Raw genomic sequence first — 27,844 nt, 5'->3', positions numbered from 1 at the left:
GGCCAGGCTGGTCTTGAACTCCTAACCTCAAGTTATTTGCCTGCCTTGTTCTACAAGTGCTGAGATTACAGACGTGAGCCACTATACCCGGCCTCTCTCTGATGTCATTTCTTACCCTTGTCCCCTAGCTCCCAGGCACACTGACTTCTTGCTATTTCTTGAACACATCAGACATGTTCCTATCCCAGGGCCTTGTACTTGCTGTGCCTTCATTGAAGTTCCTGCACAAATGTCATTTCCTCAGGAAGGTCTTCCCTGCCTGTCTTCTCTAAAGTAGCACCTCCTGTTACTCTCTATCCTGATTTTTCCTCAAAGCACTTACTATCTGTGTGTGTGTGTGTGTGTGTGTGTGTGTGTGTTTTATTGTCTGTTTTTTCCCCTTAAATAGTTTATTTCCTGAGGGCAGAAACTTTATTTTGTTCACTGGCATATACTCAATGAATGGTTTACTTGTTTATTCCACTACAGGTTAAGAACTCTGTTTTCTTAGTAGAGCAGAAGGCAGCTGTTGCTGTTGGGCCCAAGGTGTTTGTGCATCTTCAGCCTTTTTCTCTGAAGTTTTTCCACTTAGCATATAAATTAACTGAAATCCTTCCCAACAACTCTAACCTTTCCTTAGTCTTTAAGCTCCTGAAAGAATAGTTTACAGTTATTCTCTCTACTTTCTCATATTCCAGAAACTGTTTTATGGCTTCTGTCACTACCTGTCTTCAGAAACTGCCATTGCTAAAGCAGTTTGTGTTCTTTTTGTTGTAGATCAAATAAGCCCTTATAAAGTAGTCTTTATGCTACTTAACCTCTTTGCATCATTTGACATAGTTGTCAACTTGAAACTTTTCCTCCAGGGATATCTGTGACTTACCCTTTCCTGGCTTTTTAAACTCTACATTTCCAGCCACTCGCTTTGCCGTTCAGACCTTTTGCTATCTTTCTCTACCTACCTCTTAAATTTTGTTACTCTCCAGCATTCAGCTCTGGAGGAAAGAGGCTGATAAGAAGATGGTTATATTTTACAGTAGATTTTTTACATGGTCATTTGTTGGGAGGTAATGATAGGAGCCAAAATGGAAAATATTTGAGAAGATTGTGAAATTGGAAAGTGTGGAGTTCTAGAACAGAATAAATTCTAGTGTTAGAGGAGGTGCTTTTTCAAGTGGATTCCCATTTATTGAATGGGTGTACTGTATGTTGAGAGAGTGGAGTGAGAAATGTACTTTGATCTGTTTCACATAGAAGCATGTATTATATAGAAATTCAGTGGTGGCCGGGTGCGGCGGCTCACACCTGTAATCCCAGCACTTTGGGAGGCCAAGGCGGGCAGATCATTTGAGATCAGGAGTTCAGGATCAGCCTGGCCAATATGGTGAAACCTCTTTTCTACTAAAAATACAAAAAATTAACTGGGTTTGGTGGCAGGTGCCTGTAATTCCAGTTACTTAGGCTGAGGCAGGAGAATCACTTGAACTGGGGAGGCAGAGGTTGCAGTGAGCCAAGATCACACCACTGCACTCCAGCCTGGGTGAACAAGAGCGAGACTCTGTTTCAAAAAAGAAAAACAAAATCAGTGGGTTAGCAGAGGTCTCTACGGGGCACTAGGCAATCAAGGTCCTGACACCTTCATTTCCTAAACAGAGGAAATTGGAGCCTTAAAGAGAAGAGGTTCGTTTGGTTAACCCAAACTTTACTAGCCATTGTGAAATGTTGATAAAAACTTTTAAGGTATATTTTAGCCTGGAAACATCTGTCTAATGAACTAAGCCCTTAGGCTTCAGCTCAGGGAGTTCTGGCATCCATTCAATCAGTATATCATAACGGAAAGTGATTTCTTTTACCAGTTATTATAATTATTATTATTTGAGACAGTGTCTTGCTGTGTTGCCTAGGCTAGAATACAGTGCTCACTGCAGCCTCGATCTCTTGGGCTAAAATGATCCTCCCGCCTCAGCCTCCTGAGTAGTTGGGACTACAGGAGTGTGCCACCATGCCTGGATCATTTTTTTATATTTTGTATAGACAGAGTCTTGCTGTGTTGCCTATGCTGGCCCTGGCCTGTATTTCCTTTTTTGTGAAGTGGCAAGTTAAGTCTTTTGCCTACTCTTTCTATTGTATTTGTTTTTTTTTCTTGAGTAAGAGTTCTTTAAATATTCGGAATAGTAGTTTGTTGTTGCTTAAATGTATTGCAGACATCTTCTCCCACTTTGTGATTTGCCTTTTACTTTCTCTTTATCCTGTCTTTTGATAAAGAATCTCTAAATTTAGCTGGATGTAGTATCTCATGCCTGTAATCTCAATGCTTTGGGAGGTCAAGGCTGGAGGAAGGCTTGAGGCCAGGAGTTCAAGACCAGTCTGGGCAACATAGCAAGACCCCGTCGCCTAAGAAAATGAGCCAGGCATGGTGGTACATGCCTCTAGTTCCACCTGTTCGGGAGAGTAAGGCAGAAGGATTGCTTGAGCCCAGGAGTTCAAGGTTATGAGCTATAATCACTCCATTGTACTGTAGCCTGGGTGACAGAGCAAGACCCTATCTCAAAACAAAACACAAAAAGAATTTCTAAATTTAATGTATTTTTATAGTTTGTGAGTTTTGTGTCTTATGTTTCTGGAAATAATTTTTCATACGGGAATAAGCTAAGATACAATTTTTTTTTCAAGTGGATTCCCATTTATTGAAAATTCTCCACTAATCAACAGAGCTACCTTTTTTGTATATCAAGGACTTATCTATGTGGGTATGTTTCTGAGCTCGCTATTTGGTTTCATTGGGCTATTTGTGTATGCCTGCCCTCACAGTTTTAATTATGATAACTGTAATAAGCCCCGTTGTATGGGAGAAGTAAGTCTTTCCACCTTGTTCTTTTTCAAGAGTTTCATTCTTGTCTATTCTTGGTCTTTACATTTCCATCTAAATTTTAAAATCACTGTGGGATTTTGATTGGAATTGCATTACATCTATGAACCAATTTAGGAAGAACTGACCTTTTTAGAATATTACACTGTAAATATATATTTTCCTCACTTATTTAGATCTTTTTTAAGGTCTCTCAATGGGTTTTTAAAAATTTTTTCTGATGATCTTACATGTCTTTTGTTAGATTTATTTTTAGATGGTTCATATATTTTATTGCTATTATAAATGTTACCTTTTACAAAAATTTTATTTTCTAACTGTTGTTGCTGATCTCAGATATTGTTCTGAGAGATACAAAGATGGAGTTCTATGTGTGTCTGTAATCTGAGGTGCTGGATAGGATTGGAAGAGCTATGTAAGGAAAAGTAAGCAGGAGAATGGGAGTGAAAAGGGGCTTACTAGTTCCTCTTTCACAGTGCGTTTTCTCCTCCTTTATGAAAGATTTAAGAAGTACCCATTTGTTTTTCACATGTGCAGCCTGTGGAATAAAGGGCAGATCATGTATTTTTTTCTCTAAGGGTACGAACTGTATCCTTTCGAACTGTATCCTTTCATGTGTTGCAAAAGAGGTTCTAATTAATTGCCGGGAGAAGTGAAAATTTTGAGTGGGCAGTTTCTGATCCAAATTACAATATTTCTTGGGGACAGGAAAGAGGATTGTTAATTATATTTCTCAGAAAGCCTGATTTTCAAGGATTTTCTAGATTAGATACCCCCAGTTGAAAATTCTCCAATCTTAGGCATGTCAGTTGATTAAATGATTCTGTTTATAATGTGACTTAGAGAATTTCATAACCTACTTCATTCCAGTACTTAGAGATAATCAATTTCTCATTCTTACTTATTCATCATGTTATGCTAGGCCCCTGGAGAATAGATACCAGATAGAATTCCTGCTCCAGCATCAAAACAAAACAAAAACAAAAACTCAACTTCTAATGGATCCCATCTCCCAGAGAAAATCTCTGTTAGCATGTGGTTTATATCCCTCTAGTATTCTTGCAAATGTATGTTTTTTAAATAGCCAAGCTAATACTACAGACCCAATTCTGTGTCCTGTTTTTCTCATGTTACTGAAATAACATTTAATAGAGTGCATAACATTCTGTTCTGTGCCATCATTTACTTACTTTCTCCTTAAAAAAGGAGACATTTGAATTGGAATCATTTTCTGTTTTTCACTCTTACGTTAATATTTAGATAAATACTCTTTTTTTTTTTTTTTTTTTTTAGATGAAGTCTCCTGTCACCAGGCTGGAGTGCAGTGGCGCAATCTTGGCTCACTGCAACCTTTGCCTCCTGGGTTCAAGCGATTCTCCTGCCTCAGCCTCCCAAGTAGCTGGGACTACAGGCACCCCCCACCGCACCTGGCTACTTTTCGTATTTTTAGTAGAGACGGGGTTTCACCATGTTGGCAAGGATGGTCTCGATTTCCTGACTTCGTGATCCACCTGCCTTGGCCTCCCAAAGTGCTGGGATTATAAGCGTGAGCCACTGCGCCTGACCAGATAAATATCTTTTAAAACATTTTTTGCATTTCAGATTTTTCCATAGAAGTGGAAATATTGACATAAAGAATTTGACCATTTTAATGTTGGAAAAATTATTCTGTGATTATTAAGATCTTATCACTTAGCGCACAGTGCTAAGTATTGGAGAGAGAGTAATGAACAAGACAGATAAGGTCCTCATTATCATGGAACTTCTGTAGTTCTGTGAAAGAAAAAGACTCAACAAAGAGCTAGACAAGCTACTTCGTAGTTACAAACTTTGATAATTGCCTTTTTTTTTTTTTTTTTTTTTTGAGTTGGAATCTTGTTCTGTCACCGAGGTTGGAGTGCAATGGTGTGGTCTTGGCTCACTGCAACCTCTGCTACCCGAGTTCAGGCGATTCTCTTGCCTCAGCCTCCTGAGTAGCTGGAATTACAGGTGCCTACCACTGCGCCCGGCTAATTTTTGTATTTTTAGTAGAGACAGAGTTTCGCCATGTTGGCCAGGCTGGGTTTGAACTCTTGACCTCAGGTGATCCGCCTGCCTCGATCTCCCAAAGTGCTGGGATTACAGGCGTGAGCCACAGTGCCCAGCCAGTAATTGCTTTTTTTGAAAAATAAAAACACAAGATGTTAGAATAACAGAGATCTAATAGTGAGGGTTCTAATGTAGGCGAGGGTGTTGGTTAGGAAATGCTTCTTTGAGGAGGAGACATTTAAGCAGAGATCCAAAGCATAAGTAGTGGTTTGACAAACGAAAGAAGTAATAGTATGTGTTTAGATGAGGGGAGAAGGAGAAATTAGGAGGAGGGACAGACAGAGGTTATTGGGGAAAACTGGCACAAAGGAAACTAGAAGAGTACCAGTACATCAGTGGAGGGAGTTTGGGAGGAAGTAATGTAAAATGAGTACTTCAGTATTTCAGACATAAAAGATGAATGAGTTGTGAGTTGGCTGTTCATATTTATGGTTGTTGTATCCCTGAACATATACTGTACTTTGGAAAGTGAGCTGAGGCTGGGAGTGGTGGTTCATACCTGTAATTCTAGCACCTTGGGAGGCTGAGGTTGGAGGATCACTTGAGGCCAGGAGTTTGAGACCACCCTGGGTAACATAGTGAGACCCCCTGCTCTACAAAAAATTTAAAAATGGGCCTGATGGGAGACTGAGGTGGGAGGATTGCTCGAACCTGGGAGGTCAAGACTACATTGATGCATGATCGTGCCACTGCACTGCAGCCTGGGCAACAGAGCAAGACCCTGTCTCAAAAGAAATAAATAAAAATGTTTAAAAAGTGAGTTTAAAATATAGCTATCATCTAGGCCAGGCGCGGTGGCTCACACCTGTAATCCCAGCGCTTTGGAAGGCTGAGGTGGGTGGATCACGAGGTCAGGAGTCGGAGACCAGCATAGCCAACATGGTGTAACCCCATCTCTACTGAAAACACAAAAAATTAGCTGGGCATGGTGGCAAGCGCCTGTAATCCCACCTACTTGGGAGGCTGAGGCAGGAGAATCGCTTGAAACCAGGAGGCGGAGGTTGCAGTGAACTGAGATGGCACCACTGCACTCCAGCCTGGGCAACAGAGTGAGACTCTGTCTCAAAAAAAAAAAAAATTGTTAATAACTGCTAAAACTGTTAAACAATTTAAAACTAGGCTGGGTGCGGTGGCTCATGCCTTGATTCCCAACACATTGGGAGGGCAAGGCTGGTGGATCACTTGAGGCCAGGAGTTCAAGACCAGCCTGGGCCAAAATGGCAAAATTCCATCTCAACTAAAAAAATATATGTATAAAATAGCCAGGTGTGGTGGTGGGTGCCTGTATTCCCAGCTACTTGGGAGGCTAAGGCATGAGAATCATTTGAACACGGGAGGTGGAGGTTGCAGTGAGGCGAGATCTTGCCACTGAACTCCAGCCTGAATGGTAGAATGAGACTTTGTCTCAAAAAAAAAGCTATATTAATATCCTGCAGTATCATGTCCCTTTAGAGTGAATTAATACAGACTGTAGATCATATCAAATTTGTGTTGATTAGCTAGTTATGATTAGAAGCAAAGCTTTTGTTCTATTGGAAATTAAGATCATCGTCTCTCATTCCCTTGGTGCTATTAACTTGAAGTCATCTTCATTTGTGCAGAGCCCTTGTTAAAAGTTTACTTTAGTTCTTTTTCTATGAAGTGTTACTAATTTGCACAGAACAATAGTAGAACTGAAACTTTCATGGGGGTTCAGACTTTTAGAATTGTGAAATTTATTTTAAAGTCTGTCTTCACAATGAATGTTGCTGTGCTGATACTCTTGAGAGTAAATGCAAAATCTTAGCAATAGGGAAAGATTACATTGCTTCTTGTTTTTTATTTTTTAAAGATTACTGTTAAAAAAAATTTTTTTTAGCTCTTTTTACCTCAAAGTGCCAATGAGATAATGGGTGTGGAATTGCTAAGAAAAAGTGAAATCAACTGAGATGTTATGTTTTATTGTTACTCCTGTTGCATGACTCTCAGCATCTCCTGTGGTGCTGGAGTATTGACACTGTGGCATTACCCTCACTCTTCTACAACAAACAGAGTTTTGGCAGGAGGGAGACAGCCCTTTGCCCTTCCTACCATCTTCTGTGCAGGAATCTTAAAATTTATATTTATTTTCCTGCAAATACCCAACTGTGAGAACTTGTTTCATTTGCAAACCCTCATTACTAGAGAGACAAAGTAAATTTAACAAAGGTCAGGTGTGGTGGCTCAAGCCTGTAATCCCAACACTTTGGGTAGTTGAGGCAGGCAGATGGCTTGAGCTTAGGAGTTTGAGACCAGCCTGGGCAACATGGTGAAACCCCATCTTTACTAAAAATACAAGAGTTAGCTGGGGTGTGGTGGCATGTGCCTGAAGTCCCAGCTTTTTGGGAGGCTGAGGTGGGAGGATTGCTTGAGCCTGGGAGGTTGAGGCTGCAGTGAGCCTAGATCATGCCATTGTACTCAGCCTGGCTGACAAAGTGAGACCCTGTCTCAAAAGAAGAGGAAGAAGAAGAAGAAGAAGAAGAAGAAGAAGAAAAAACGCTCACACAGCAAATTAAACAGCCCACATAAGGACCAAGGAATGACTCAACCTTCTCAGCCTTTTAGGGATGCTTTTCCTTTAGTTGCTAACCTTTGACCAGACTGTCATGTAGTCTCAAAGTTGGAATTTACCCGGTTTTCATAAGTCATTTTGAGAATTTGGTTGCCAGAAGGGGCCAGTGAGATGCTTTTGCCTTCCCAGAGCTGCATTTAGCCCACACTGGCTGCTACACGTTGCCTGTTGAGTCATTCCCACAGTTCTATATAGAGCTTTTCTGGCTTTTCTTTTAAACATGATGTTCTTGGAGTGAGAAAGGAAGGAAGTTTTTCTCTCTTGTACAGAGTCTCCTTCAACCCAAATCTGCATTCCTTCTCTTTTCTAATAACAAAATATTGCCTTCAATCATTCTGAGAGTATTTTCTCTATTAAGGTCTCCTAGTGTGTTTATTTATCATTTGTTTGCTGTGTAAGCATTAAGGTATTCGCTGGGCTGTTTTGCAGCAGCGAGTTTTCACATACAAGCTGATAGTTAACCAGAAAAATTGAGGTATTCTAGATAAACATACCAAACATGGATTCTTGGTTCCAGCTTTTTAAAAAGTCAGTCAGATATTCTGAAAGGAATCTTAATATCATTATTATTAATATCAGTTAATTAAAGGTACTGTGGGAAATGGTGGCTCATGCCTGTAATCCCAGCACTTTGGGAGGCTAAGGTGAGCGGATCACTTGAGCCTCAGAGTTTGAGACCAGCTACTCGGGAGGCTGAGGTAGGAGGAGCGCTTGAGCCCCTGGAGGTTGAGGTTGCAGTAAGCCATGTTTGCACCACTGCACTCCAGCCTGGGCGACAGAGTGAGACCCTGTCTCAAACATACAAAAAAAAGTAAATAAAATCAATTAACATCAGTATGCTGTCTATTCACAGACTGTATATCTAATATAGGCACAAGTAAGAGGCTCTTTTAGGGGACTGACAGATCTGAAAGACAGATTACAGCTCCAGAATGTATTCAGATGACTTTTTGAAACAGATATTTTAATTGGAGTGGGGGTGGAGAAATAGTTTCTATAGTTAAATATTCAACTTTCTTAGCCTGTTATCTTATAAATACCACAGATAAAAAAGCCGTCGGAATTCTTTTTCAGAAAATTTATGTGGCTTACATTTTGTATATCTGTGTTTATATGTGTTTAATCCTCTTCCCCACCTCTCATCAATGGGTCAGTAATTGGACTGCTTCTTTCATGAGCTTGAGTTGTTTGGATGGTGTTTAATGTGTTGCACTAAATTGCATTAACAGCACTCTTATAGTAGGATTTTGAACAAAACCTCATCTTCTCTTCTTATAAAGAGAGGAGAAAGGCAGTTGCTCTGTTTTCTGAAAGTCTCTTTATATATGTCTCTCCCCTCCCCCAGAGACGAGTAGCAAGGGGAGGTGCTCATTCACTGTTCTAACCACACTTAGTATATCTTAACTGGAGAGCTTTTTGGTTTCCTGTCGGCAGTAATTCAACTCTGTGTCATCTTGACTCGCCTAAAGGGTGGATAAATTGGTAACTGCACTGAGAAGGGGAGTGAGTTCTCACAGTCTCATTTGAGCATAAGGCATCAGATTGAATTTGTGAAAGCTTTCTGTAGCTTCTCAATACAGCTTTTTTCCTGTGACTTTGACTTTTCTTCATTATATTTGTGGATTTTTGTTTCTGGGAAGAATCCGTCATGACTCTACTAGAACCTGAGATGTTAATGATGGCAGTACAGTCAGGTAATTCCCATTAAATCCTAATTTCCTAATTTGCAGGTAATTTCCTACAAACCTTATTTGCCATAGTCTTCTTTTAAAAAAGTTGGTCATATTTCTACTAGGAGTGGATGGAAATGGGGAGGAAGAAATGTACTGCATTTTCAGTTTTTTATTAATTTTTCTCTCATTGCAAATTGTAGTTATTCTGACAGCTTTGAATTAGATGCTTACTGCTCTTCAGACTATTCAGTTGAGAAGACCTATTTGAGAAACAAACTGTTTGTCTTCTTTAATCAAATGTTTTATTATTGTCTGTGGCCCTGTTTTTAATGGACAGTTAAATTGCTTTGCTGTTTTATACATTGTTATCCTTAATCACTAGTCTACACTCTATGTTTTTATGAAAGCATCTTTAATTTTTTTTTTTTCTTAGCTGTTCTTTGTCATTTGTGGTATAACCTTTCTGTATCATCTTCTGGTTCTGTGGAAATGCTCTTAATAACACATAGGATTAGGACTAAATTTTGGAGATGGGTAAGTTTGAGCAAAGAGTCAGTCAACAGAATGCAGGATTTTTGAAATTTTATCTCAAAAACAATTTTCCAGTTCAAAGTTTTTTAATTTAAAAATACAGTTAATTTTTAATGGTTTCTTTTACTTTTAGTGTTTTAAAGCTTGGAAGTTAGCTATCTAAAAATAGGGAATGTTCTTTTGCTATTTTTAGATCTCTACTAAAATGTAATCTGTACTGTTTTCTTGTTTCAGAGCATATCTTAAAAGAGTCAGACAAGTGGCATTTGGGGACCTCTTCCCCATCCCCTGGCTTTCACTCAAAGGAGAATAAGACTCCTTGGTTCTGGCAAATACTGTCTCTAGCAGAATTGGTCTCTGTTCTCCTTGGAGAGCGCTTAGGTAGTATGTTGAAAGACACAGATACACATCAGTTGAAGACAGGATCAGATGCTATCTGGTTAATAAACCTTATGAACAGGGAAGAGGCAAAGAAGACAGATGCCACTACCATTTTGTTCTTTCTGGTTTTACTAATATGACCATAATGAGTCATTTTTCATGCATATAGGCTATGTGTTTCAGGTTGCCTTTCCTTTTCCTCCCACAGATCTTATTGAGCTTTGTGTTCTAAACAAGATAGTGTGCTTATCTGAATGTTTCCCATCTGTCTTTGATGAAAAAGCTCTCAGTTAAACTAACTTGGATTTATTTTACCACGTCTCTGCTATGTGTGGGCAAGTGCCTATTTTATCTTGAGGGCTAGATTTTAGCATTTGAACTCTCTCCCTTTTTAAAATCACCTTGTTACTTATAGATCATCTCAGTCCAGTAATTTTTCTTTATAAAGGTTAAAAGATTGTTTGCTTTCTTCTCAGGTAGTCTCAGTGTTCTTAGCCTTAAAAGGGAAAAGGACATGCTTAATATTTTCTTGCCTTGCCTACTAAGAGTTGTTTTTCCTTCGGCATGTGTTGACAGGGCTAGCCGCCCATCTGTTGGACTAGCTACTTCATAAAACTTTCAAAGGATAATAGTATGCGAAATGAAATTGACAAGAATGTTGAATGCAGGTAGAATGAAGGGTCTGCCAAAAATAGCCTGTGTGTGAACTTCTTTCTTTTGTTTATGTTCGTAAAAGTGGAGAGACTCTGGGTGTAGAAATGAGTAATAGCAAACTGATACCTCCAGAACCTGTCTTTCCTAAATGATCAAAAACATTAACAATGTTGGTTTTGTAAAATCGATGTTTTGTTCTGAAGTGCTGTAGCCATTAGCTGGATTGTAATAGTAATATGACAGGCATATAGTAAAATACTGTCTTTTTTTATGATAGGAAATGAAAAAGCATCTGTTACGAAACCTCAGTGAACTAAAAGCCATTCTCTGAAAAGTCGAGACTTTTGGACTTTATCAACAGATAAACACCTGAGCCATAAATTTTCTAGAAATAGCATATTTTAACCTATATGAATATATGCTTTATAGGTGAGACTGCTATTTAATGAGAGTTTTAAAGTAAATGTTGTTGACAGAATTCAGGAAGGAAAATTTTACCCTAAATAAAACTTTAGGATACTGAATATGATAGCAAAGTTCCAGGGTACATTGTATATTTATGAAGAGTTTTCACTTGAATATTTGGAGCTTGGGGGTTTTGGTGAGACCCGTTCATGTATGTTATATACAAACGTTCAGTCTGGGCACGGTGACTCACACCTGTAATCCCAACACTTGTGGAGGCTGAGGCAGGAGGATAGCTTGAGCCCAAGAATTCAAGACCTCAGCTGTACAAAAAATTTTTTAAAAATTAGCTAGGCATGGTGGTGCCCACCAGTAGTCAGAGCTACTTGGGAGGCTGAGGTGGGAGGATCGATTGAGTCCAGGAGGTGGAGGCTGCAACAAGCTGTGATGATGCCACTTTACTCCAACCTGTGTGACAGAGCAAGATTCTGTCTCAAAAAATAAAACTTTCATCCTCCTCACTGCTGGTGGTCTCTTACTGGTCCTTTGGAACCAGTCAGATGTGGCTTCTGGTATTGGCACATGGTAGACATTAAGTAATTTTGAATGAATGAGAATGATGAAGGCATACTTTCCTTAATAAAACAAGCATAAGCTTTTAAATCAAGATTTTATCAAAGTATTTTGAGATCTGTTATTACATTAAGAAATGAATCCTCTACCCACCATCCTGTATTTTAGCCAATCCTTGCCCAAAGCAGATGTTGTTGAAAAATAGCTTTCAAAGTTGAAATTCTTTTGCATCTCAGAATGTGCAGTATGCCATGTCTGCCTGTGTTGTTTATTGCTGAATGTAAGTGTTATAGTCAAACCACAGTTAGAGCTTTCCTCATTACTATGGAAACGTATCTGGATCATTTTGATTAGAAAATGAATGATCTAAGATGGACATTGTGGGGCCAGGCTCAGTGGCCCATGCCTGTAATCCCAGCACTTTAGGAAGCTGAGGCAGGTAGATCATTTGAGGTCAGGAGTTCAAGACCAGCCTGGGCAACATGGTGAAACCCTGCCTCTACTAAAAATACAAAAATTAGCCAGGCATGGTGGTAGGCACCTGTAGTCCCAGCGCATACCTGTAGTCTCTGGGAGGCAGAGGCTGCAGTGAGCCAAGATTGTGCCACTGCACTCCAGCCTGGGCGACAGAGTGAGACCCTGCCTCAAAAAAAAAAAAAAAAAAAAAGAAAACAAGAATAACCAACAACAGCAACAAAAAATAAGATGGACATTATGGGATTTCTGAAGCTAAGTCTTAGGGAATATTGGGGCATAGTACTGACTCTGGTGTATTTTAGAATGGAGGAATGCTACGACTTGGCTCTTGACAGCTAATATGTAAGGTTTTGACTAGGCAGGCCCTGAGCTGTATCCAGCCAGTGCAGTCCTCTTAGTTATAACGTTACAACAGCGGGACAGAGTTCACTTGTAGAGAAAAGGATTGAGACAGTTCCTTAGGTATGCTTTGGTCCCATGACCTAATCCTGATCTTAATGAAACATAGTTAGGGCGTCACTTTGTTTTTTTTTACCCTCTCTGTCTTGTGCATGTATGTATGCACACCCATACCCACACATTTGTCCATGCACAGGATGTCACTGGAAGGATCACAGAAACTGGTAACAGTGACTGCCTCAGTAAAGGGGAATAGGGGACTGGAGGGCTGGGGTGGAAGAGACTTTTTGTTGTTAATATGAGAGTACTCCCTAAATGCAAAAGAATATATAAAGTATCATAAGATTTGGTCAATGCACACCTACTATCCAGCCTAAGAAATACAGCACAACCTATACACTGAAGTCTTCTAAGTGTTTGCTTTGATCTATCCCTCAGAAAATGCTTTTGTTTTTAACTGTATGCTTTAAAGTCTTTTTGGTTTTATACCACATACATGTTATCTATTTGAAAATATTTGTTAAATATTTTTAAAAATACTTCTTCAGCACTTTGGGAGGCTGAAGCAGCCGAATCATTTTATGTTAGGAGTTTGAGACCAGCCTTGCCAACATGGTGAAACCCCATCTCCACTAAAAATAAAAAAGTTAGCTGGGCATGGTGGTGGGTGCCTGTAATTCCAGCTACTTGGGAGGCTGAGGCAGGGGAATCTCTTGAACCCTGAAGGCGGAGGTTGCAGTGAGCCAAGATCACACCACTGCACTCCAGCCTGACCTCCGTCTCAAAAAAATAAAAATAAAAAATTTCTCTAATCCATTAGTCTCTCCTTCCTTGATATCTGTATACTTAAAATTCCTGCGTATGTCTTTTTTTTTTTTTTCCCTGCATATGTCTTTAACTTCGAGTCCCCTAATCATTACAGTTGTAGGGAAGACTGCATTACAGTGCAGTCTCTGCACTGTTTGTTTTAGAATAGTATGGGTCAGGAGGGGAGTGGCAATTAATAAAAATGAGGTTGAAAGGAAGCATCATGGGGCAGATTGTGGACAAATAAGTTTTGCCCTTTTTGATAGTATGTTAAGTCTTTAAGGAAGGTGCGCCATTTGGGTTCACATCAGTCAGAGGTCTATAGAACGGATGAAAAACTTGAGATTGGGCCAGCAATCCCTACTTTTTAGATCTCGTAATGTTCTAAATCTTTTGGCAAGAGCTACAATGGAAGATGAAGAATTGTCTTGGAATACATTAACACAAACGATAGCTGATGAGCTTTTTAAAAAATTGCAAAAAAAAAATCAGATAACGTTTTAAGAAAGTTTATGAGTTTGTGTTGGGGCACATTCAAAGCCATCCTGGGCCACAGGATGGACAGGCTTGCTCTAAATATTAATGTGGCCTTTAAAAAAACATACTTTTTTTTTTATATTTAAGGGATTTTAAAGTTTGAGGGAAACTTTAGGTAGGGGAAGCCTTAGGTAGAAAATCCTTGCCCTCCACTTTAAGATGAGGAAATTGGCCCATTTCAAAGAAACCATTCACGGCCTCTAATATATGAGATTGTTTATAATTTTTCCCAAAGATCTTGGTTTTCCTTGGGTTTTTTCATTGCAGGATTCTATCACTGCTCAGACTAACTCACATCTTAGGAGATGGAGATAAAAACCAGGGCCTGATCTACGTTCTGCCTGCTAGAAAGTGGAGTCAGAATGCAATAGGCCTCCTAATTCTCCAGTGGACCTCCATCTTATCTTACTCTGTTTTCTCTGGCCATGGTGATCTCATACTTTAATGATGATCTCAGAAGACAGGTAGGTAGACAGACGGCTGTTGTCAACAGTATTCTGCCTTACATCTTACTGCCCCTTCTCTGACTCGTTAATTTATCTGAAGTCCCCTTAGAGTTAGGATGCAGATCAAAGAAATCTGAATTCGTCTGTCAGCCTGCATCTTTTTTTTCTGCCCTTTTATTTCTTTTTGGATGAGACAAGCTGTCAAGACCAAGAACTAACAGTTTTAGCTTTATTAAAACAGTGCCAAATTAAATAAAGATGAGACTCATGAAGTCTTTTTTTTTTTTTTTTTTTTTTGAAACTTTACTTTTATGGTTACCAATGCATTATTTTTAAAAAGGTTTTCTTGGCCTATAACCTTGGTCTGCGGTGGCGGACGCCTATAATCCTAGTACTTTGGGAGGCCGAGGCGGGTGGATCACAAGGTCAAGAGATCGAGACCATCCTCGCTAACATGGTGAAACCCCGTCTCTACTAAAAATACAAAAAATTAGCTGGACTTGCTGGCACACGCCTGTAGTCTCAGCTATTTGGGAGGCTGAGGCAGGAGAATCGCTTGAACCCGGGAGGTGGAGGTTGCAGTGAGCTGAGAGTGCACCACTGCACTCCAGCCTGGTGACAGAGCAAGACTCCGTCTAAAAAAAAAAGTGTTTTTTATAACGACAAGGAAAATAATGCTAAAAAACCACTCTGCCATCGGTGACCAAAAATAAAAACCAAAAAAACAGCTTTTTTGCCTTGCACTCGTTAAACTAAAGGGCAGTATCAGGCTGAGTTCATGGTGTCAGAGTTCTGTAGCATTAATCTCATGGCAATGTCACATAAATGGATGATGGTGGCAGTAGGTTGAGTATAGAGAGCCTAGAAAAGAGGAATATATAACAGGTACATAGTGCAAACAAACTCAATAGTGAAATTTTTATAGTCTGTCATAGTTTAAAAGTATTTTAGAATGTGTGTGTGTGTGTGTGTGTGTGTGTGTCTGTGTGTGTATACGTATGTATATATTTTTGAGACAAGGTCTTGCTCTGTCACCCAGACTAAAGTGTAGTAGTGCAATCATGGCTCACTGCAGACTCAACCTTTCTGGCTCAAGCAGTCCTCCCTTCTCAGCCCCCTGATTAGCTGGATCACAGGCATGCACCATTACACCCCAATATATATTTTTTTCTTCTCTACCCCCTCCCCACAAGTTTTTTATTTTCTGTGGAAGTGAGGTCTTGTTGTGTTGCCCAAGCTGGTCTCATACTCCTGAGCTCAAGCAGTCCTCCCACCTTTGCCTCCCAAAGTGTTGGGATTACAGGCATAAGCCAGTACTCATAAGCCACTCGGCCTTTTGTATATTGTTTGATCTTCACAACAACTTTTTGCAGTGTCTGTATCTTTGCAATTTACAGAGGAAACTGAGGCTCAAAAGTTTAAGGACACACAGTAAAAGATGGAACAGGTGTTTAAATTCAGGTTTTTGAGCTTAAACACTATTTATTACATGATCCATTTAAAATTAGGTCATATCCTTCCTCACTCAGAACCTGCCAGTGATTCTCATTCACAGAAAAAGCCCCAGTCCTTATACTGCTCTACAAGGTCCCATATGATCTGCTTCATCTGATTTTATCTGCTCCTCTTCTCTCCCTTGCTTATTTTACCCCAACCATATTGGCTTTTTTTGCTGTCCTTGAGCTCCTTAGCTCCCATATCAGGGCTTTTGTACTTGGTAGTCCTTCTATTTAGAGCACTTTTTCCTGAGTAGGAAAAAGTTTCCTCATGGCTTGCTCCTTCATCACCTTGAGATCTTTGTTCAAATGTTACTTTTGGGCCTGTTATGGTGACTCACACTTATAATCCCAGTGCTTTGGGAGGCCAAGTGAGGAGGATCACTTGAAGCCAGGAGTTCAAGGCTCACTGCAACCTCCGCCTCCTAGGTTCAAGCAATTCTCCTGCCTCAGCCTCCCAAGTAGCTGGGACTACAGGTGCACGCCACCATGTCCAGCTAATTTTGTATTTGTTAGTAGAGAGGGAGTTTGACCATGTTGGCCAGGATGGTTTCGATCTCTTGACCTCGTGATCCACTCGCCTCGGCCTCCCGAAGTGCTGGGATTATAGGCGTGAGCCACCACGCCCAGCCGCAAAAATTTTTTTAAAATAATTTTTAAAATGTTGAATAATGTTTACCACTTATCTATATAATTATAGAAAAATGACTTTGAGGCTATACACCAGAGTTTGAATAACTGTCTCTGAGTAGTGAGATTTCATAGGGGACATTATATTTTTTCCATCCTTTGGGTTTTCCTATATCTTTCTGATTCCCTATGATGAGTATACATTTCTTTTGTATTCCAGTAAAGTTTATATTGGCTGGGCATGGTGACTCACCCCTGTAATCCCAGCACTTTGGGAGGCTGAGGCAGGCAGATCACTTGAGGTCAGGTGTTCAAGACCAGCCTGGCCAACATGGTGAAACCCTGTCTCTACTAAAGATACAAAAAATTAGCCAGGCGTGGTGGCTCATGCTTGTAATCCCAGCTATTTGGGAGGCTGAGGCAGGAAAATCACTTGAACCTAGGAGGCAGAGGTTGCAGTGAGCTGAAATTGCAACATTGCACTCCAGCCTGGGCGACAAGGGCAAACTCTGTCTCAAAACACACGTGCACACACACACACACAAAACCCAAATGAAGCTTTTATTAAATTGTGTGTCTGTACATACAGAGGTAGGTACAGTTAAAAGAGGGAGAAAATGGGTAGAAGCATAATGATGAGGAGATAGAACTGTTGATTTGGGACCTCTGCAGTCAGAGGGCTCCACTGACCAAATAATGCATGATAAGGAGGCACTCTATCCCATTAAACTGTTCCCTCTGACCAAGTGAGTTTGTATAAATCTCTTTTACATATTTCCTTTGTTTCTGTTTTGTAAGATTTATTGAAATTTATCTTTGCAATGTTTGTGTTAGGCCATGTTCTTGGCAGAGCTGTAGCTCCTTCCTGTGTATACTCATTTACTCTCAATGTGCTGAACCTCTCAGAAGTTTTCTATCAAAAAACAACACACTAAATTTTTTGTTTGTTTGTTTGTTTTTGTTGGGTGAGAATAATCTGATTTCTCGTAGGCATAAAATGTTGGTGTTGGTATAAAATGTTTTAATTTTTTTTGTGTGTAGATTTTTTTTTTTTTTTTTGAGCCAGTGTCTCACTCTGCTGCCCAGGCTGAAGTGCAGTGGCACAACACAACTCACTGCAGCCTTGACCTCAGGCGATCCTCCCACCACAGATTCCTAAGTAGCCTCAACTACAAGCGCATACTATTAGGCCCAGCTAAAAATTTTTTTTTTTTTTGGTAGAGACAGGGTTTCACTATGCTGCCCAGCCTGTTTTAATTATTTGAAAGCACATTTCTGTAATATATTTTGTTTGTTGACTGTAGGCTGTGAAATTGTTTTTTTGTTTGTTTGTTTTTTTGGAGACTCTCCCAAAACAAGTGAAATTGTTTTTAACAATTCATGTACACTGTATCTTTCTGATTTTCTATTTTTCTATTTTTCCTTGCAAATAGGATCTTGAGGAATTAAAAAATTAAATTTGATTTTCTGAACTGTTATCTTAGTATATTCTCTTGGGAATCAAGATTATATTTTTCAAATCAGTGCCATAATTCCAATTTATTTAGTTATGTAAGGTACTGAAAACTTAGGTACCAGCATTAATTAGGGTTACCCAAATAGATACTATGTCCATATTCTTCTAACACCTTGCTACTCAAAGTATATTCCAAGCCTTTATATTACCTGGAAGCCTATTAGGAATGCAGAATCTCAGACTCTACCTCAGACCTGCAGAATCACAATCTGTGTTTTAAAAAAAATTTAGCCAGGTGTGGTGTCTCACGCCTGTAATCCCAGCACTTTGGGTGGCCGAGGCAGGCGGATCACCAGGTCAAGAGATCGAGACCATCCTGGCCAACATGGTGAAACCCCATCTCTACTAAAATACAAAAATTAGCTGGGCATGGTGGCATGCACCTGTGGTCCCAACTCAGGAGGCTGAGGCAGGAGAATTACTTGAACCTGAGAGGCGGAGGTTCCAGTGAGCTGAGATCACACCACTGCACTCCAGCCTGGCGCCTGGTGGCAGAGCAAGATTCTGTCTCAAAAACAAAACAAAACAAAAAATTATTCACCAGGTTCAGTGACTCATGCCTATAATCTCAACAATTTTGGAGGCCAAGGTGGGTAGATTGCTTGATATCAGAAGTTCGAGACCAGCCTGGGCAACATGGTGAAACCTCATCTCTACAAAAATATACAAAAATTAACCGGGCTTGGTGATGCACACCTGTAATCCCAGCTACTTGGGGCGCGGAAGTGGGAGGATCACTTGAGCCTGGGAGGTCAAGGCTGCAGTGAACCATGTTTGCACCACTGTATTCCAGCCTGGACCACAAAGTGAGACCCTGTCTCAAAAAAAAATTGTCACATTCATATTAAAGATGAGAAGTTCAGTTCCAAAATATATTTTATTTTTATTTCCCACGATGCTATGAGATGTGTTGAATTTATATGATGTCTAATTAGTATGGAAGAATAGGATAAAACAGGAAACAACAAAGAAAACCTGCTCCTAATATAATGCTCTGTGTTAGATAAATGTTCACAATTTGACAACTTTTTTTTTTTTTTTTTTTTGCATTTTTCTTGACTTTTTTTAAGAAAAAACAAATAGGCCTATTTTTGGCATTGTAGAATGTTTAAGTGGTTAGGGATCTTAGACATGACCTGATAACAAACCTTGGTTTTACAGGTGAACAAACAGGGGGCTAAGAATGTTAAGTGACTTACCCAAGATCATATAGTGTGGACTCCCCGTGACCTGATATTCAAACTACTGATCTTTGGAACTCCTATGCTACCCCTCTGTGTTGCTCAAGGCCATTGTTAGTTGGTTCTATTGAAGTTGGTTGAAACTATCCTGAAAACTGGTGGCTCACGTCTGTAATCCCAGCACTTTGAGAGGGTGAGGAGGGGATCACTTGAGGTCAGGAGTTGGCGTCCAGCCTGGCCAATATGGTGAAACCCAGTCTGTACTAAAAATAAAAAAATTAGCCCAGCGTGATGGTGCGTACCTGTGATTCTAGCTATTCGGGAGGCTGAGGCAGGAGAATCTCTTGAATCTGGGAGACAGAAGTTGCAGTGAACTGAGACCACACCACTGCACTCCAGCCTGGGTGACAGAGTGAGACCCTGCCTCAAAACAAAACTATTCTGAATGAAAACAACCATCCTGCACAGTTATGAGTGAGAGTAAATCCAACACATCTCACAGCATCTTGGGAAAAAGGCTTACTCTCTTCTTTCCCTTCAGTGTGAACTCGTATAGTAACTTCAGAGAAAGACATTTTCTGTTGTCTGGAAGTTGAACTCCTCCTGCAAACTGATGGAGCTTGCTGCTCAGTCTTGCGCCCTCTGACCTGAGGGGAAGGTGTGGGGATTTTCTGTTCTACGGAAATGGCAGGATTGTGTCATGGTAGTGGTTTTGAGTGTTTAGAGGTAGAGTTATTTTAATTATTTTGTAGCTCTGGTTTAAATAAAAACCTAACAAACCAGGAAAGAACTGGCTATAAAAACTTAACAAACCAGGAAAGAACTGACTATCTGTATGTTAAAAAAAAAATTAAAAGAGAAGGGGAAATAGAACGTTGACTCTTACCTTGTCCCTTACACAAAATTCATTTGAGGCTGGGAATCCCAGCCCTTGGTGAGGTCAAGGTGGGTGGATCACTTGTAGTCAGGAGTTGGAGAACAGCCTGGCCAACACGGTAAAACCCCACCACTACTACAAATACAAAAATTGGCCGGGCGTCATGGTAGGCGCTCATAGTCCCAGGTACTTGGGAGGCTGAAGCAGGAGAATTGCTTGAACCTAGGAGGTAGAGATTGCAGTGAGCCAAGATTGTACCACTGCACTCAGCCACAGCCTGGGTGACAGAGTGAGACTCCGTCTCAAATAAGGGGCAAACTTTTGAGAAATACAACACCCTGAATGACTCTGGAGAATTATTCTGAATGAAAAAAGCAAATCTTAAAATGTTACATATTATGATTCTGTTTATATAACATTCTTGAAATGACGAAATTAAAGATATGAAGCACAAATTGATTATTCATATTGTCAGGGCCTGTGAATGGCGTGGGGCTAGAAGTGGATGTGGCTATAAAAGGTCAGCATGAGGGATCCTTAGGGTGATGGAAATGTGTATGTTGACTCTATCAGTGCCAGTATTTTGGTTGTAATATTGTAATATAGTTTTGTAAGATGTTACCATTGGAGGAAACTAAGTAAAGGATACATGAGCTCTTTGTGTTATTTCTTATAGCTACATGTGAATCTATAATTATCTCAAAATGAAAAGTTTAATTTAAAAACTGTAGACAATTTGGCAACTTTTCAAAAAGTTAAACATAGATCCTGTGACCTAGCAATTCCACTTCTAGATATATACCCTAGAAAACTGAAAACATTTGTCTTTGTAAAAATGCACACATAAATATTCATAGCAGCATATTCAAAATAGCTAAAAAGTGGAAACAACCCAAATGTCCTTCAGTTGATGAATAAACAAAATATCGTATAGCTATACAATAGAATATTATTCACTCATAAAAAGAAATAACTGTTGATATATGTTATATAATGAATGAACCTTGGCTGTGAGCAGTGGCTCAGGCCCGTAATCCCAGCACTTTGGGAGGCCTAGGCAGGTGGATGGCTTGAGCCCAGTAATTCGACACCAGCCTGGGCAACATGGTGAAACCCTGTGTCTACTAAAAATGGAAAATTATCCAGGCATGGTGGCATGTACCTGTACTACTCTAGAGACTGAGGCACAACAATCACTTGAACCCGGGAGATGGAGCTTGCAGTGAACGGAGATCAAGCCGCTGCACTCTAGCCTGGGCGACAGAATGAGACTCGGTCCTAAAAAGAATAAATGAAAGAACCTTAAAAACATTTCCCAAGGGCCGGGCATATGGTGGCTCATGACTGTAATCCCAGCACTTTGGGAGGCCCAGGTGGGCAGATCACCTGAGGTTGGGAGTTCGACACCAGCCTGACCAACATGGAGAAATCCCATCTCTACTAAAAATATAAAATTAGCCAGGTGTGGTCACACATGCCTGTAATCCCAGCTACTCGGGAGGCTGAGGCAGGAGAATTGCTTGAACCCGGGAGATGGAGGTTGTGGTGAGCCAGGATCGTGCCACTGCTCTCCATTGTGGACAACAAGAGTGAAACTCTGTCTCAAAAGAAAAAAAAATTTCCAAGTGAAAGAAGATAGAGACAGAAAGCCATACATTGTGTGATTCCATTTAAGTGAAATGTCCAGAATAAGAAATGGAGGGTGACTACTGATGGTTACAGGGTTTATTTTGGGGGCAATGAAAATGCTCTGGAATTAGATAGTGGTGATAAACTATGGAATTATGCACTTTGAATGATTGAATTTTATAGTATGTGAATTGTATCTCAATTTTTTTAATTGAAGAAAAAACTCAGGTTTCTCTGGAATAATAGCAGATCTGTGATTGTGTGGGGCTGGAAGTGGAAAGAGAAATTGAGTACAGAGGGGCACAAGAACACTCTAGGGGTGAAAATGTATCTCTTGATTGTCGTAGTTGTACAGGTATCTGCAATTGTCAGAATGCATTGAATTGTGTACACTGGGTGAAGTTTATTGTGTCTGAATTGAAGTTCAGTAATGTTAGTTTTTAAAACTTATAAAATTATCTCTAGTTGTTGTAAGCTTAAAATGATCTTTAGGTTAAAATTCTCATCTCTTATTATTATAAGGTCAACGACTATTATAAAATTTACCTTATGGACTCTGATGTTGATGTGTGGGGTTATTTTTCCTCACCACCAACCAGTTCTCCAACCATCTGGACACCAACTGGGTGTTCTACAGTTTAACCCAGTTTTGACATTAATTCCTTGGAGTTAGTGCAAACCCCACAGGTTAAGGACTCAGGCTCACAAGACTTCCCCCAACTTCAGAAGCTGTTGTTAGTTACTATCTCCACTTTTCTGTCCTGTTTCCAAAGTGAAACTAGATTGATCACTTTGACTCAGGCTCTTCGCTTAGGCCTTTGTACCAGCCTGTTACTGTACTTTTCAGAACCCATGAGTAGGTGTGATTATTCTAAAGTTTTTTTAAGTTAATGGAACATTCTGTTGCTTTTTTGCTTTTGTGTACAACAGAAAAATGTCTCAAATTGGGTATAACAGATCAGGGTGATTGTCCTTCACCTCCACTTTGGAGTGCTTTGAGCTAGTTTGGGCACAAGGAAGTTGGAGTTAAAATGACTCCTGAAGGAAGTAAGCAAACATGAGAAGAGCGGGCAGCATTGCTAGGTAATGTTAAACAAAACCAAGTGTATGAGCTTCTTTTCTACCTACATCACCTTTGTCTCTCAACCCTGGTCTCTTGCCAAGAAGTGAGCTGTCTAAATAAAATATTACACAAAACCTTCCAAGGTTTGGGAAAAATTCTAGAGGATAATCTCTAAGTGAGAAGGACCATCTCGATAGGTTGCCCTGAGTTTTATCCCTGAGTTTCCTTCTACCCCCATGTACCCATCCTCACTTATTTCTCAGGTCCCACCAAGTCTAAACTCAGGTAGTTTTCCATTTAAAATTCTGCCCCACAGGTGGACACATTTTTTTTATTGTTTCCCTTAAGCACAGACTAGACTAGCTTTATTAAAAAGAGACCACGCAGGAACATCTCTTGAGACCAGAAGGCAGAGGTTGCAGTGAGCTGAGATCCTGGCACTGTACTCCGGCTTGGGCGACCAAGTGAGAGACCTTGCTTAAAAAACAAAAACAAAACCACCACCACTACCACCACCACCAAAAGCCTCCAAAACAAAAATCACAAAGACATAAAAGAGGTATATTTCTGGAATGTGGACTTCTAAGTGGATTTTGTAAGAATTCCAGCAAAAATAAATATATTTAAAATAATAATAACTAACCCTTAGAGTTTACAGTGCATGAAGAGGAAAAATAGACACTTTTTTTGTTTTGTTTTGTGTTGTGTTGTTTTGAGATGGAGTTTTGCTCTTGTTGCCCAGGCTGGAGTGCAATGGCGTGATCTTGGCTCACCGCCACCTCTACCTCCCGGATTCAAGCGATTCTCCTGCCTCAGCCTCCCAAGTAGCTGGGATTACAGGCATTCACCCCTACGCCTGGCTAATTTTGTATTTTTAGTAGTGACAGGATTTCTCTATGTTGTCAGGCTGGTCTTGAACTCCCGACCTCAGGTGATCTGCCCACCTCGGCCTCCCAAAGTGCTGGGATTACAGGCGTGAGCCACTGTACCTGGCCGGCTCTCACTGTTTTGTGGTTTTTTTTGTTTGAACTCCTCCTTTCAACACTCCACCACTGATGATATCAGATGTGTGGGGTTTTTTCCCTCACCAACAACCAATTCTCCAATCATCTGGACACCAACTGGGTGTTCTACAATTTAACTCAGTTTTGACACTAATTCCCTGGTGTTAGTGCAGACCCCACAGGTTAAGGGCTCAGGCTCACAAGACTTCCCCTAACTTCAGATGCCAATCCATAGTGGCAGGTCCTCAGGTTATTCAGTTTCTATCTGGCTTGGCTACAAATCAGAGGTTTCCACAACCTCCTCCTCTAGAATTTGCTAGAATGACTTGCAGAACTTAAGCCATTTACTTAAATTTATCAATTTATTTTAAAGGATATAACTCAGGGACAGACAAATGGGAGAGAAGCATAGGGTGAGCTGTGAGGGGGGTTGTATGGAGCTCCCATGCCTTCTCTGGACATACCATCCTCCCAACACTGCCTGGGTCTATCAGTCTGGAAGCTCTCCGAACCCTGTACTTTTCGGTTTCTGTGGCGTCTTCATTACGTAGGCATGATTAGTGACATCATTGGCCATTGGTGAGTAGGTCAATCTCCAGCCCCTCTTGCCTCTCCAGAAGTCAGAGTACAGTAGGGCTGCAAGTTTTAATCCTCTGATCACATGATTGTTTTCCCTGGCAACCAGCCCTCACCTTAAGGGCTTTCCAAAGTCAGCTTATTAACATAAACTCAGGTATGGTTGAAAGGGACCTGTTACGAATAACGAAAGAGGCTCCTTTCACCTTTATTATTATCATTAGGAAATTTCAAGGTCCAATTTTAGGACCTCAGTGCCAGGAATGAGGACAAAGACCAAACACATATTTATTATAAATCACAACATTGCAGTGTGCCAGACGGTATACCAAGCTCCTTACGTATATTAACTCTTACTCTTTGCAACAACTACGTGAGATGGATGGTCTTACCCCATTTTACAGATAAGGAAATTGAGGGGCAAAGCAGATCTGAAACCTGTTCAATGCTATACACTTAGTAAGTGGTACAGCGAAGATTGTACCCAGCTGGCTTGGCTTAAGAATCTCTGCTGTTTATACCACTATACTATATTCCTTTCATGTGAACTTCAAGCCCTTTTTCAGACCCTGTATGTTAGCTCTTGATAGGCTATTCTAACTTGTCTAGGTTCCTTTGCTCCATTCTCCCAGTACTTAGCCTACTTGACTTTTTAGTCCTCCTTCCCTTCCTGTTTTGTCTTTCCCTGTGAGAACAGTACAACGTAAATGTAACAAAAAAATCCTCCAATTTTTTCTTCTCTTAGAATATGTATTTTAAGGGGGTGGGCATAGTGGCTCATACCTGTAATCCCAGCACTTTGGGATGCCAAGGCAAGAGGATTGCTTGAGGAGCAATGGGAGCTCAAGACCAGCCTGGGCAACATAGTGAGACCCCCATCTCCACAAATAATAAAAAAATAGCCAGGTGTGATAGTGTACACCCTGTAGTCACATCTACTCGGAAGGCTGAGGCAGGAGAGTTGCTTGAGGTCAGGAAGTCGAGGCTGCAGTGAGCTGTGATTGTGCCACTGCACTCCAGCCTGGGTGACAGAGTGAGAGCCTGTCGACAAAAAAAGAAAGAAAAAAATCCTGTTGTCTTAGACCTTGTTTCTGCATAGGAATGGCCTTATTTTTTAAAAAATAAGTTTGACATTTAAAAAAAAACTTTTATAAGACGAGCCCTTACCTTTGCATAGAAGCTTCCTTGTTTTTAACTGTGACTCTTGTACCTGTTCACAAGGATTAGAAGGGATACTATTTGGAATTACGCGTAGTAATATTTCTGATACCTGTGTCCAAAACCAGTGTCATATGTTTGAAACTAAGCAAAACTTCTAGCGTGTCTTGCCATAAGCGTACATTAGACATTTTTTCCATTGTAGCTAATAGTTTCTGTGGGTTGGAATTAAAATTAAACCTGTGTATCTTTAGAGCAGGAACATTTGCTGTGTGAAGGTCCTTGTTGGCTCTGGTAAGAAAAAAAGTTCCCTTGCTTCTCTTCCCTTCCTTCTCTTTTGAGAAGGCTTTCCAAAACTTAAAAAAAAAAATTTTTTTTTAATTTATTTATTTTTTGAGATGGAGTTTTGCTCTGTCACCCAAGCTGAAGTGCAGTGGTGTGATCTTGGCTCACTGCAGCCTCCACCTCCCAGGTTCAAGCAATTCTCTGCCTTAACCTTCCGAGTAGCTGGGATTACAGATGCCTGCCATCACGCTCAGGTAATTTTTGTATTTTTATTAGAGACTGAGTTTCACCATGTTAGCCAGGCTGGTCTCAAACTCCTGACCTCAAATGATCCACCCACCTCGGCCTCCCAGAGCATTGGGATTACAGGTGTGAGCCACCGTGCCCAGCCCAGAAACTTCTTTTGTTTGTTTCTCTTTTTTTCTTTTTTCTTTTTTTTTTTTGTACCAGAAACTTCTTAACAGTTAAGTTTTTTTTTTTTTTGAGACGGAGTTTCGCTCTTGTTACCCAGGCTGGAGTGCAATGGCGCGATCTCGGCTCACCGTGACCTCCGCCTCCTGGGTGCAGGCAATTCTCCTGCCTCAGCCTCCTGAGTAGCTGGGATTACAGGCACACGCCACCATACCCAGCTAATTTTTTTTTTGTATTAGTAGAGACGCAGTTTCACCATGTTGACCAGGATGGTCTCGATCTCTTGACCTCGTGATCCACCCGCCTTGGCCTCCCAAAGCGCTGGGATTACAGGTATGACCCACCACACCCAGCCTCATATGTGATTATTTTATGAGATTTTTGAGGGTTATTTAATGTGTATTTCTCTTACTAGACTGTAAATGCTACAAAGGCAGGTATCTTATTATGGTTTTAGCATTTTGTATCCAGGATCTTATTAGGGGGCTTGATACATAGTAAATGCTAAATAAGTGTATGTTAATGAATGAAAGAAATGAATATAAAATATTGAAGAGATTGAGAAGAAAGCCATTTCATTCTGTGTCCAGGTCCTTCAACCTTGTTATTTCTCCAAAGAAATAGTTCCCTAAAGAGCAAGCACAAACCATTCCTTTATAAGAGGTAGGAGGGGCTGGGCATGGTGGCTCAGGTCTGTAATCCCAGCACTTTGGGAGGCTGAGGCAGGTGGATCACTTGAGGTCAAGAGTTTGAGACCAGCCTGGCCAAAATGGTGAAACCCCATCTCCACTAAAAAAAAAATACAAAAATTATCTGGGCATGGTGGCTCGCACCTATAATCCCAGCTCCTTTGGAGACTGAGACAGAGAATTGCTTGAACCTGGGTGGTGGAGCTTGCAGTGCGCCGAGTTCACGCCATTGCACTCCAGCCTGGGCAACAGAGTGAGACTCCAACTCAATTAAAAAAGAATACAATGAAAACTGTAAAACATTGATGCTTGGTGACAACCCATATTAGGGAAAAAAAAAAAAGAAATAAAAAAAACAACATTGATGTAAGAAATTGAAGAGGACACACATACAAAAAGGAAAGATATTCCATGTTCATCGATTGGAAGAATCAATATTTTAACATTGTTAAAATGTTCATCTACCCAAAGCAATCTACAGATTCAGTGCAATCCCCATCAAAATACCAAGGACATTCTTCACAGAAATAGAAAAAACAATCCTAAAATTTATATGGAATCACAAAACACCTAGAAAAGCCAAAACTGTCTCAAGCAAAAAGAACAAAACTAGAGGAATCAGATTACCTGACCTAAAATTATACTGCAGAAGTGTAGAAACCAAAAAGGCATGGCACTGGCATAAAAACAGACACAGACCAGTGGAACAGAATGGAGAACACAGAAATAAATCCATACATATACAGTAAACTCATTTTTGACAAAAGTGTCAAGGACACACATTGGGGAAAGAACAGTCTCTTCAATAAGTGGTGCTGGGAAAACTGGATATCCATATGCAGAAGAATGAAACCAGATTCCTGTCTCTTGCCATATGCAAAAATCAAATCAAAGTGAATTAAACACTTAAATCTAAGACT

General features: G+C 40.3%; 1 protein-coding gene across 4 annotated transcripts in view; it reads left to right on the top strand.

The window, feature by feature from the left end:
• MRTFA (myocardin related transcription factor A) overlaps positions 1 to 27,844 on the top strand; it is a 204,422-nt gene that overhangs the window by 76,465 nt on the left and 100,113 nt on the right. The window contains exon 1 of one of the 4 annotated variants that reach the window (XM_012459026.3): positions 6,253 to 9,220. The exons of the other annotated variants lie outside the window; for them this stretch is intronic. Coding sequence (XP_012314449.2) covers positions 9,175 to 9,220 — 46 coding nt within the window. The 5' untranslated portion in view covers positions 6,253 to 9,174. Of the gene's footprint in view, positions 1 to 6,252; positions 9,221 to 27,844 lie in introns of those variants that run through there. 4 annotated transcript variants of the gene reach the window in all.

Source organism: Aotus nancymaae, unplaced genomic scaffold, assembly GCF_030222135.1.
Source record: "Aotus nancymaae isolate 86718 unplaced genomic scaffold, 86718_ANA_hifiasm-v0.15.2.pri h1tg000076l, whole genome shotgun sequence".
Taxonomy (NCBI): domain Eukaryota; kingdom Metazoa; phylum Chordata; class Mammalia; order Primates; family Aotidae; genus Aotus; species Aotus nancymaae.
The sequence above is the reverse complement of the archived record's forward strand: the minus strand, read 5'-3'. Positions and strand labels throughout refer to the sequence as shown.